An 11616-nucleotide genomic window follows, 5' to 3' on the forward strand; every position below is an offset into this window, starting at 1 on the left:
TTTGAGCCGGAAGTAGCGTGCGGGGTTGGAACGTGGTGGGGTTTGGGGTGTGTGGTGCGGCGGGAGCGGATCTTTCCCGCACGGGCCTTAAACCGCCGCTTTGCCCGGCGCTGCCCGCTCCGGGACGCTGCTGCGACAGGGCCGTTCCCTGGCCGTTCCCTGGCCGTTCCCTGGCCGTTCCCGGGCCGTTCCCGGGCCGTTCCCGGGCCGTTCCCGGGCCGTTCCCGGGCCGTTCCCGGGCCGTTCCCTGGCCGTTCCCTGGCCGTTCCCTGGAGGTGCACGGCCCCGCCTGCGAGAGAAGGACACGAAGTACAGTTCGAGGTGTCTGCTGCGCGTAGGGCCTGCCCCGGCCCATACGTGGGCTGCGGGAGCCAAGGGTGCAGGACCACAGCAGAGCGGGCTGTTTATTTGTTTTCAGGTCCAGAGATAGCAGCGTTCCCTTTCGCTGGCTGCCGTGGTTTGGTGTGTCCTTGTTAAAAAGACTGGCTTCATCAGCTCAGTGGTAGCTTCTTTTTGAAGTATCTCTTAAGGTGTTTTGCCAGGAGAATCCCGGTTCGCTTGTGTCGGCAAGTAATGTTGTAGAACTGACGGTGCGTGAGTACGGGGAGATTGCCTTTGGTAGCGAGTCTTGGTAACTATGTAGCATGAGTTCATATACTTTAACGTCGTCTGTTTTAAACAGATGTTTGATGCTGAACTAGAACTTTGACCTTTACAGACTGCTTTTTCAGCTTCAGCACAACTTATTGTAGCTGTAGTGGCCATAAATACTTTACTTTCTTTAGATAGTCATCCTAGTGCTTCATTTGCTTTTGGAATTTTCTGAGCACAAGATCGGGGTGGGAATTAAGTACTTTGGTTTATATCAGTAATTCTCTTTTTTTGTTTGTTTTGGAAACTGTTTTCTGACAGCTATGAAATTTCTGTTGGTTTTTGATTTTGACCATACAATTGTAGATGAAAATAGTGATACCTGGATTGTTAGATGTGCTCCTGAGAAAAAACTTCCTAATGGATTAAAAAACTCCTACCGACCAGGACACTGGACAGAATATATGGGCAGAGTCTTTGTTTACTTGGGAGACAATGGCATCAAAGAAGATCAGATGAAAAGGACTATGACAACGATTCCTTTCACTGCGGGAATGATAGATCTTCTGGGTTTTGTTGGCGAGAACAAAGAGTTGTTTGACTGCATAATTGTTTCAGATTCTAATACAGTATTTATTGACTGGATTTTGAAAGCAGCTGACTTCCATAAGGTGTTTGATGAAGTGTTTACAAACCCTGCGGCATTCAGCAGTACTGGCTATCTCACTGTACAGAACTTCCATGCTCACCCTTGTGCGACGTGCCCTAAAAACCTATGCAAAAGGAAAGTTTTAAAGGAATTTCTAGATAAACAGTTGGAGCGAGGAGTAAGTTACACACAAATTGTATATATAGGTGATGGTGGGAATGACTTATGTCCAGTAATGCTTTTGAAGAAGGATGATATTGTTATGCCAAGGCAGGGGTATACCTTGGAGAAAAAGATATATCAGCTGGCCCAAGATCTCAGTCCTGTGGAGTGTTCTGTTCTTGTTTGGTCATCTGCTATTGACATTATGTCTTATCTGATGGCTCTTATAAAGAAGTAATACAAATGATAAAAAGAAATTAATGTAGTTCTGTTCTATCTTCCTGGAAGAGAAAAACTGCACATGCATAAAAGCACAAAATTGTAAAATTGGGCTGTTATCTGAACATCTGTTTTTAAACATGGTATGGAACCATTTGTGTTCAGGCTTGGCAGTAGTGTGAAACCGAAGTTAAAATGGCTTTGTAACATAGTACGCATTCCAGCATAAGTGGAGGAGGGGGGGGGATTGCATTATTTTTAGTCTTCTCCCTTCCCCCCCGCCAAGGCTTTACCAACTGCATAACTGACCTTTTCTGTTCCACATGCTTAGAGGAAGGAGTAGGATTAGTGCACAAAAAAATTGAAATTTTTTACGTAGGAAACATGAGGTGCCAGGGGCATAGCTCTGGAACTAGTGGCTTCTGTACTTTTTTGATCAGGATAAACGTTTAATTTTGTAAATTATTTGGTACACTTTCAATCTTGTTTGATCTGAAGTTTAATTTATATTTTCGGTATTGTAAATATTTTACCACACAAAATTACTCCTTAATAGTTTGTATTGTCTTGTACTGTAAAGGCAATAAAAGTTACTGTTGCTGGCGAAAGCAACACACCTGACTTGTGTAATGTTTCTGCTGGCCCATGTGTCACCAGGCACCTGTTCCTGCAAGGGCTTGGAGAAAGTGAACACCTTCAGGTATCACCTTCATTTAGTCAGGCAGTCCCCTTCTCTTCTGGAGAGCAGTAAGGGTGCTGCTCTGCTGTTTAGTGAAAAGTCGCTTTACCATTCTCCTGTCAAGTGCTCTGGCACTGCTGCTGCCTCTCCATACAGAGCTAACAGTGGTTTGATCTTCTGTGCTGACACCTCCAAGTCAGCCAGGTACCTTTTCCCTGCTGGGTTTCTGCTGCAACACACTGGCCTACAGAATGGTGCTAATGTGTGCATGTTTACGATTTTATCTATTCACTCTTGCTCATATCTATAGTATAATTATCTCTTGCAGGCTGGAAGGGAACATCCATGTCCATTGTAACTTTTTAACAGAATTGTTCTGTCTTTACATAGTTCAAGCAATCATTTGTGAGCATGTAGTCTTTCTCTTGACCACTCAGTGAGATGAGCTCCAGAGATACTAAAAATAAGTCTCATTAAAATCCCACAGAAGGTGTAAAATGATGATGTAGTCTGCTATTGAACTTAAGTCTGTTTTCCCCTGAGTGCCTTAATATCTGAGAAATTAGTCCAATGTTTTTTTTAAGTTGAGTGTCTCCTTTGTTCTAGACATGCTGCTTAGTGTTCTGTGCTGGTCTCTTCTGTGCTTTTCAGAACTTTCTCAGTTGTGAGACAGCTTGCTTTCGGTTTGTCCACAGATCTCAGTTACTACTTACTTAAAGAACAACAAGCAAACAACTAGTTTATGAATGATTATTCAGCTTTTTCTTCCACTTCTATTAACTATTGGGCTTTAGCCTTAAGGAACATACCTTATAGCTTGCTATAGGAGTGAGAAATTAATCTTCATGCTCAGAAAGGGCTGTTTTTTGTGGTTTTGATGAAAGTACCAAAGTAGGAGTTGAGAGTAGATTAAGCAAAGTAGACTACCTGAAATATTAGCAATTATGTTCTAATCACTTCAAGTAAAGGGTAAAGCTGATGCTATTTGCTAGGCAAGTGCATGTTGCAGGCAAGTGCAGAAGAAATTTATGTAATTCAGTAGGTAGGTAGGATATGAAGCTACTAATATGAAGTCTTTGGGGGTTTTTTCCCTCTTAGTAAAAGAGAAAAGGTAACTTTTCTGAAATGCCACAGTGGCCACGTTTTCACATATTTGGGTATCTGGGAGGAATGATGAGTGTTTGCAAAGGATGAAGCTGGTTTAAGCTGGTGACCCAGCCGTAAGAGAAACAATGATGCTCTGTGAAGAGACTTATGTTCAGTACTAAGTTTTGCTGACTTCCAGACTTGCTGAAGTTTAAGTCAACATGCTTTCTGGGAGGAAGATGATGTAGGTGAAGATGTTATGAAGAGAAGTGCATAACGGAAGGTGTGGGGGGGGGGGAGGGGAAGTTTTCTATATGATAACAGGCCTGCTGTTGTTCACCAGCCCCTACAAAGAGTACATAGCCTTAGTATTGTTTGCTGGTAGGGTGGCCAGGATCTGGGAGAAGCTCCTGCTTGTCCTTAGAAAGCTGATGAAATGGAAAATGCAAAACTACAGCAAAACAAAGCTGTTGGCATGGGGATGTATAAACAGACTCTGGGCTGTATAAGGGGACGCGCCAGAGAACGATACAGAGTGAGTAATGTAGCTGAGGGACCGGACCCAGGTCAGAGAGAGCAGGGGTACTGCTTATTCCTGGATTATGCTACAAAACTCCAGTGTCCTGTGCTGACAGTGCATTGAGAGTGATTGGAAAACTGAAGGCAAAGATACGTGAGGGGTTTGTTTATTCTCTGGATCAACTTGCTTATGTCTTGTGTAATTACAGAAAGACCAACGGCAAGTTTGAGTCCTGTTGCATGGTTAGGATGTGAGGAAGGGTGGCAGAGAGGTATGTCTGTATACACTTTCCAGTTCAGATTCCTTCTTTAGTTCATGTTTCTGATGGGCATCATAGAGGAATCGCCACCAGTAATTAAAAGAAAAAAATTATGCTCTTTGATGTGTGTAGAGCGGGACCTCTCATGATTTCTCCTTTCGGGCATTTCTGGCGCTTGGCTAATAATAACAAACACGCTCTCCAGTGGAGAAAGCGCTGCCAGGCCTTTCAATCCCGGAGAGCTCTGGCAGGGCAGAAGGAGCCTGTCTGCTGTATCCAAAGGATCCAAACCCCGCTGCAGGTGGAGGAGAGAGCACAGCTACTTCAAAAGGTCGCTATTGCAAGAAATGTTTTGTTAGCAGAGGATAAAAAAGCCGGCTTAAATTGTGAACCGCGCTTTCAGAAGTGGTAAAAGCTAAAATAATTTTGTCCATGAATAAGTCGCTTACAGCTGGATTCTGTCAGCGCAGTTTGTGACTGCCCCTTGCACCCGGCAGGCTCAGGTGTTGGAGGAGAGCTCTGCCGCCCTTCTCTCCCGGGGGAATCGCTGGAGCTTGCTGCCCTTCCAAGCCTGGAGAGCGGCCGCTGTCGGTGGCCGGCGGTCCCCGCTGCTTTGTGGCGCGGCACGGAGCCGCCCCAGCAGCTGCTCCTGGCCCTGCCGGGGACAACAGCGACCGAGGTCACCGCGGCGGGGGGAGCAGCAGCCGGTGCAGCTCCGCAGTCCCTGCCTGGGGGTGGGGAGCAGCAGCAGCCGGTGCGGCCCCGCAGCCCCTGCCCGGGGAAAGCAGCAGCAGCAGCAGCCGGTGCGGCCCCGCAGCCCCTGCCCGGGGGAAAAGCAGCAGCAGCCGGTGCGGCCCCGCAGCCCCTGCCCGGGGGGAACAGCAGCAGCAGCCGCCGGTTGCCGAGCCGGTGCCGGGGCGGGGCGCGGACAAAGCGGCGATGGCCGGGCAGGAGGAGCACGCGTTCCTGTACCGGGACGCGGCTCATCCCGCGGGGTTCCTGGAGGCGTTCGGCGCGTTCTACCGAGACGGGCTGTTCACCGACATCGCCCTGCAGTGCGCCTCGGGTGCTGTTTTCCGCTGCCACCGCGCCGCCCTGGCCGCCTGCAGCAGCTACTTCAGAGCCATGTTCACGGCCGATATGAAAGAGAAATCGAAAAACCAGATCAGGCTCCCGGGGCTGAGCCGCGCCGTGCTGGAAGCCCTCGTGAATTATGCGTACACGTCGCAGATCCGGATAACAAAGAGAAACGTCCAGAGCCTGCTCCAGGCTGCAGACCTCCTGCAGTTCGTGTCGGTGAAGAAAGCCTGCGAGCGGTTCCTGGTGAGGCACCTGGACACTGACAACTGCCTAGGGATGCACTCCTTCGCCGAGTATCACGGTTGCTCGGAGCTAGAAAAAGAGTCCAGGAGGATATTGTTAGGGCAGTTTGAAGAAGTGTGGAAGCAGGAAGAATTTCTGGACCTTGGCAAGGAGAAGCTCTCTTACATTCTCTCCAGAGAGAATCTCAATGTTTGGAAAGAAGAGGCAGCCATTGAAGCTGTCGTGAAGTGGGTTGCACACAACGTGGAAGAAAGGATTGAAGACGTCTATGAACTGCTGAGCTGCGTCAAAGTAGACTTAGATACTGTGTATTTGCAGTCAGCTTTAAGCCTACAAAAAAGAAGCAAACTTAATGACAGTAAGATAAAGTCACTTATATACAATGCTCTGAACCCCAACCCCAAAGTCCCTTCCAGAAGACCCACGGCAGCCATGTATGTGATCGGGGGATATTACTGGCATCCCTTATCAGACGTGCATGTTTGGGACCCTTTAACCAACGTGTGGGTCCAGGGAACAGAGATGCCAGATCACACCAGAGAGAGCTATGGGGTCGCCAGCTTGGGACCAGACGTGTATGTGACGGGAGGTTATAGAACGGAGAGCATCGAAGCTCTTGACACTGTGTGGATATATAACAGTGAGAGAGATGAGTGGTCAGAAGGCTGCCCCATGCTGGACGCAAGGTATTACCACTGCACAGTTTCTGTCAGTGGCTGCATCTACGCATTGGGTGGTTACCGAAAGGGAGCTCCAGTGCAAGAGGCTGAGTTCTATGATCCTTTAAAAAAGAAGTGGCTTCCTATTGCAAACATGATCAAAGGTGGGTAAACTTCTGTGCAGCATCTGTCTCTAATGTTGATCCTTTTGCTTTTGCCATTTTTAAGCGCCATGGACACATTTAGGGCTTGATCCAAGTTCTAGTGAAGTCCGTGGGAATCCCCTGTTAATGTTGGTGGACTTTGGTTCAGATCTTCACTGGTCAAGTGCCTGTAAATATCCAAATGCTATGCTGGGCTGTGCCACAGAGCATGAGAGTGGAAAAGAAGTGATAGTCACAGTTTAATTTTGCCTTCTTTTAGAAGTAAAATTTCTGTTCAAATTAGAAAGAAATCAGAAAACTACCTGGGATTGGAGTCCGCTCAGAAGATGGTCAAGGAGCAAGCAGCAGTAAAGGGATGGCTGGTGTTATTTTAGTAATACAAGATTGCTAAGATTTTCTGTGCAATAATTTATAAAGGTGTCATCTTCATTTAAAACTTCTGGCACACAATTTATTCGTATTTTAGTGTATTATCTGTTCAGGATTCTTAGTTTAATATTTAGTGTGAAGATTATGAAAAGCACTAACACTTGTTTTGAGCAGCCAAAATAACGATCCATTAAAAATGTATGAGTTTGGATCACAGCCTAACCAAAGGGTATTTTATTACAACATTTATAAATGATTATACATTTTATCATACAATTTTTATAAATTAATGCAATTGCTGACAATTGCTTATAAAATTTTACTGTAAGTTGATGCAACGTAGTATTTTTCTACATAAATGAGTTTTTGGAGTCATCTGTAACAGGAAAAAACACATGCTCCTAAACTTTCTTCGTTGATCATATTCTGTTATTCTTTTTGTTTCCTTTAAAAATAGAAATGCTGCCCTATTGCTGTGAGCAGTTACACATTCTGTGCAGTTGTTTTGACTTGTTTTCCGTGTGAAACTTTGTAGATGCTTAAAGAACCCACTTTAGCTTCCTAATTTAGATCCATTTTATCTTGCCAGATCCCTTGGTTTACTTTGTTTGTTTCTCCTAGAGACAGAATTAACATGGCTCCATTCTATTTGTGTCCTTTTTTGTGTTTATACAATAGCATGAGAAAGACTGAAAGTATCAGAAAATATCCTGAGACACCAAATGATCTCAGCTCCCATTGTTTTTGTCCTTACCATATGAGTGACTTTTAAAAATCTCTTTACATTAGTGAAATATTGAAAGTGATTGCCTATTCCAAAACCAATGTGACAAGGTGCCTTTAGTTACTGCATAAAAATTCAATGAAATATTGTGTGGCTGTGTTATATGCAATATGTATAAGTTACTGCAGTTTTATTTCATTGGTTTTTGACTTATGCTGATAAAATAAGGTGTCTTGACAAGTTAATTTAGTTTCAAATTTAGTTTAATACTTGCAAGCATCATATCACCCTAGAATATTGATGAACAAGTAATTTGAAATGGTTATGGATGGATGTGACTGTGGTTATTTTGTGTAGTCTGAAGGTGTGTTATGACTTTCACACTGTGTACAGGTGTTGGAAATGCCACCGCCTGTGTCCTGCATGAAGTCATCTACGTAACCGGAGGTCACTATGGGTACAGGGGAAGCTGCACCTATGATAAAATCCAGAGATACCATTCAGGTAGCAATGAGTGGAGTATAGTCACCACAAGTCCACATCCAGGTAAACTATAATTTCTGTAATGAGTGTAGAGCTTGATTTGCTTAATCTGGGACTCTTTAAGCACACTTAAGAGTTTTTGGCAAGTTCCTAATAAAGAGAGCAATGCCTTCAGGGCAACAAGGGCCAGAGTGGGATCATCTTCCATTTGCAGACTCTGAGAGGGGAAGGGAAGAACCTCTTCAAGCCTTTGCTCTATAGAAATCATCAAGTATTGAACTAAGGAATGGCTGCATTCTGTTAAATAATACAGTAAACTGGCTTTCTTCAGAATCTTATCTTTTCATAGGCATTTGGCAAAAATAATTTGAAGTAATTTTCAAAGGGTTTTCTCTATGTTCCACATTTGGTAACAGTAAGTTTTTAAAGCAGTTCTCACTAAGTACTGATGTTCACGTCTGTATCTTCTGTGACACCTTGAGCTTGCTTTTAGCAAGTGTAGCAGAGTATCCTGAGGTGTCTTCTAAGCTCAGTGAAGGAGCTCAGCCACCCAGTGTATGTCATGTAGCTGCAGTTTAAGTTAACATTATCATGCTGAGTTGAACTGTGTTCTTTTCTTCCTGAAGAATACGGATTGTGTTCCATTCCATTACAAAACAAGATCTATTTTGTGGGTGGACAGACCACGATCACGGACTGCTATGACCCTGAGCAAAACGAGTGGAGGCAGATGGCTCACATGATGGAGAGAAGGATGGAGTGTGGTGCGGTGGTTATGAACGGATGCATCTATGTAACAGGAGGATATTCCTATTCCAAAGGAACCTATCTGCAGAGTATAGAGAAATATAACCCTGAACTGAACAAATGGGAAGCAGTAGGTAATCTGCCCAGCGCTATGCGCTCACACGGCTGCGTCTGTGTGTATAACGTGTAAACATTTCATTTTCATATTGCTGCCACAGCAAACAGCAGATGCAATATTCATAATACAACTGATTACCTCATGAGTGAGATGTCTAATACAATCTCATTGGACATCATTAATGGCTAGGTATAATTTGAATTTATTCTAAATAATTCAGAAATATAAATATGTGTTCCATATATTTTTCAGTCCAATATTTCTTTGTCATGAAAGTTTTCACATCACTCCCTTGTAATACTTTGTGCAGATATATAGAAATTACTGTGAAAACCAGATTTGTTTTAACTAATCACTGGGTGTATTACTGGGCTTAAAATGAAATCCTTGATACAAAAGGTAGCTATAGAAGTGATTCATTGCCACAAGCTAAGTGTATGGTATGTATAGAGAAATATTACTGGGTTATCGCATTCAGAAATTATGGGCAGTTATAGGATGCCTCTAATTTTACCTTCAAATGCCTCAGCAGTGAAGAGCACAGGCTGGGAAGGAGGGAAGGAACATCATGCAGCAGCCCCAGAGCACAAGCTGAAAGTGTGCATTCATTTCCTGGAAGGAGAAGACTGCTGGGCAGTTTGAGAAAAGTGCTCACTTTGCCATTCTCACACTGGAAGGGTCCTTGAGAACTAAAAAAAAAGACCTTGCTTGCATTTGCAGTCATTTGGCTGATGCACAGGTACTGGTGATTCTTTTTTTTTTTTTTCAAGGAAAAGCCGTACCATGGTTAACTATGCTTTTAAAATCCAATTTAAGATGTGTGTCTTTGTGGAATGGAAGGAGGAAATGAGAGAGGCTGGAGAGCTGCTGACATTCCCCCGAGATACAAACTTCTCTGTTTTGCTTAATGCCATTCGGTCTTTTTTGGAGTGCTAAACTGGGAATTAAGCACAAATGACAACTGAAGAAACGTCTCAAAATACATTATGCGTAGAAAAATTGAATGCTAGGTGGTCCACTGGATTTATTTATTATTTTTCTCAAAACATAATATGAGATCTTCAAATTCTGTCTAGAAAGCAACTTGAGATAGGCAGGGAGATCAATTTTGTCATCACATCACTGAGAGTCTCCCGCGGCAGGCTCCCAGCACGGCCTGCCAGTGCCAGCAGAAAGCAGAATCCATAGGTAGTATTTAGGTGGCTGGAGTATTGACCATGCCATGCCCAGCCTTCTCACCAGCCCTTGTTCTGTACGCTGCCACGCAGGTGGTGACGTGAATGCATTGGACTGAATTACAGTTGCAGTGTCAACTTAGGTTTGGTTTTCACCTCACAGTTTGCATGGGTACTGTAATGGGGAGCTTTTTATTGGCTTGGTTCCCTGAGGGAGCAAGGGACAACTTTGTTGTCTTCCTGTGTGTGTCAGCTCCCCTCTGGACTCACTTGTCTAGGTTCAGCCATGTTCTACAGGGAAGTATAAGCCTTAAAATATGCTTTTTTCTTTCCTCAGGTTTTATGAAAATTGTAAATAGGATAGAGGGGAGAGAGAAAGAGACTGAAAGGAAGCACATGAGTTGTATGCAAAGTACATGATGGCAAAGCCTTCCCAGTGCTGAGGAGGTGGCTGTGAGAAGTGTTTCTCCTCCTTCCTGTCTTTGCTGCCCCTCGCTGGGTCCTGTTTCAGCTGCTGTGGGGCCTTGTGGTCTGGTAGCAGCAGTCCAAATAAAGAAATGCCTCAGGGGGCAGAGAGGCTCTTTTAACACAGATCAGTTCCCTGACTAAGCTTATAAAATGACAGCAGAAACAGCTGTGAGACACTGGCATCAGAAGGAGGGACAACACAGGGCTGCTGGGCGTGCGGTGTGAATTTCCTACACCAGCACTGCCACTAAAATGAAATCTTGGGTTTATTTGGTTTATCAGATATGATGGAAGTAGCTTTCCAAGCAGGTGATCCTTGACTTTATAATATTCCTTGAGCATAAGCATTTTCAGCAATTTTGTTCTTTCACATTTTTGCACCATTTCTCCCTTGCATTTGACTGCTGGTAGCAGGCAGTGCTCAGCTCTGAGCTTTGGTGTGAGGTTCTGTGGTCTGTAGATAGTTATTGTTTTGATGTCTTTCTGTGCCACCTTGCTATGTCAGAAGCTCACCTGTGCGTGGGTTCAGTGTTCTGGTTCATTAGCCATCCTGCTGAGAGCTATTTAAGGATCCAGTGGAATTTGTTTAAAGACTCTAAACTATAAAGAGGTTTGGAGAACTCTGGCACTGTTTGAAATGTGTGGGCTGGGCAGGTGGACAAAAGAACTGATTTTGTTTCTCCTGGAAATCTCCACAGCTGAGAGTTGTTCAAAGGCAGGTGAGGGTTTAAAGGACAGCATCGCAAGAGCACAAAGGTGAACTTTGTATTGAATGAGACCACAGTGAACTTAATGTGCGTGTATAATTTTTCAGTGCAGAGTATGTACCTGTGAAGTTCCATGTTTGTTGAAAAACATGAGCAGAGAACAGCTGCTCGTGGCTGGCCCTGATCTGGCCCATATCCTGTCACCTGCAGTCCTAAGTGGGCAATAGGATGTAAGAACAAGACAATGACCGACTAAACTTCCTGGCATCCACGGTTCTTCTGCTTCCAAACTAGGCGATTAATGTTGATGTGTGACAGCACAGTTCAGAGTTGGAGCATAGGTATTGAGAGCTGGAGTCCACCGTCTCCCGCTGGGCAGCCCTCAGGCGAGCAACGTGCTGTGTTTTGGCCTCAGCCTCGCTGCTGAGTGAAAGAGAGCCTTTAGTTCTGGCACGCCAGGAGGGGATGTGCTGATTTGGCATGAACAAAACTCATCGAGTGTCTGCCTTGGGCT

The 11616-nt window shown here is 44.6% G+C and overlaps 2 protein-coding genes across 4 annotated transcripts; both read left to right on the forward strand.

The window, feature by feature from the left end:
* Positions 1-2: 2 nt before the first annotated feature.
* Positions 3-2252, forward strand: PHOSPHO2 (phosphatase, orphan 2). 3 transcript variants are annotated; one of them, XR_008450365.1, is made up of 3 exons: positions 3-176; positions 276-590; positions 958-1095. XR_008450365.1 is itself a non-coding variant. In XM_054069819.1 (3 exons), exon 3 carries the CDS (start codon positions 915-917, stop codon positions 1638-1640), a length of 726 nt encoding a protein of 241 aa, XP_053925794.1. In that variant the 5' UTR covers positions 3-176; positions 276-590; positions 913-914; the 3' UTR covers positions 1641-2252. The 3 variants fall into 3 exon arrangements, 2 of the variants coding, with proteins under 2 accessions (XP_053925794.1, XP_053925793.1); XM_054069819.1 differs by having other exon boundaries at positions 913-2252; XM_054069818.1 differs by having other exon boundaries at positions 276-309; positions 419-2250.
* A 2029-nt stretch (positions 2253-4281) lies between these two features.
* On the forward strand, positions 4282-11070 carry KLHL23 (kelch like family member 23). The gene is made up of 3 exons (XM_009555571.2): positions 4282-6311; positions 7798-7950; positions 8514-11070. Exons 1-3 carry the CDS (start codon positions 5105-5107, stop codon positions 8822-8824), a joined length of 1671 nt encoding a protein of 556 aa, XP_009553866.2. The 5' UTR covers positions 4282-5104; the 3' UTR covers positions 8825-11070.
* The last annotated feature ends 546 nt before the right edge of the window (positions 11071-11616 follow it).

This window comes from Cuculus canorus, chromosome 6, assembly GCF_017976375.1.
Source record: "Cuculus canorus isolate bCucCan1 chromosome 6, bCucCan1.pri, whole genome shotgun sequence".
Lineage (NCBI taxonomy): Eukaryota > Metazoa > Chordata > Aves > Cuculiformes > Cuculidae > Cuculus > Cuculus canorus.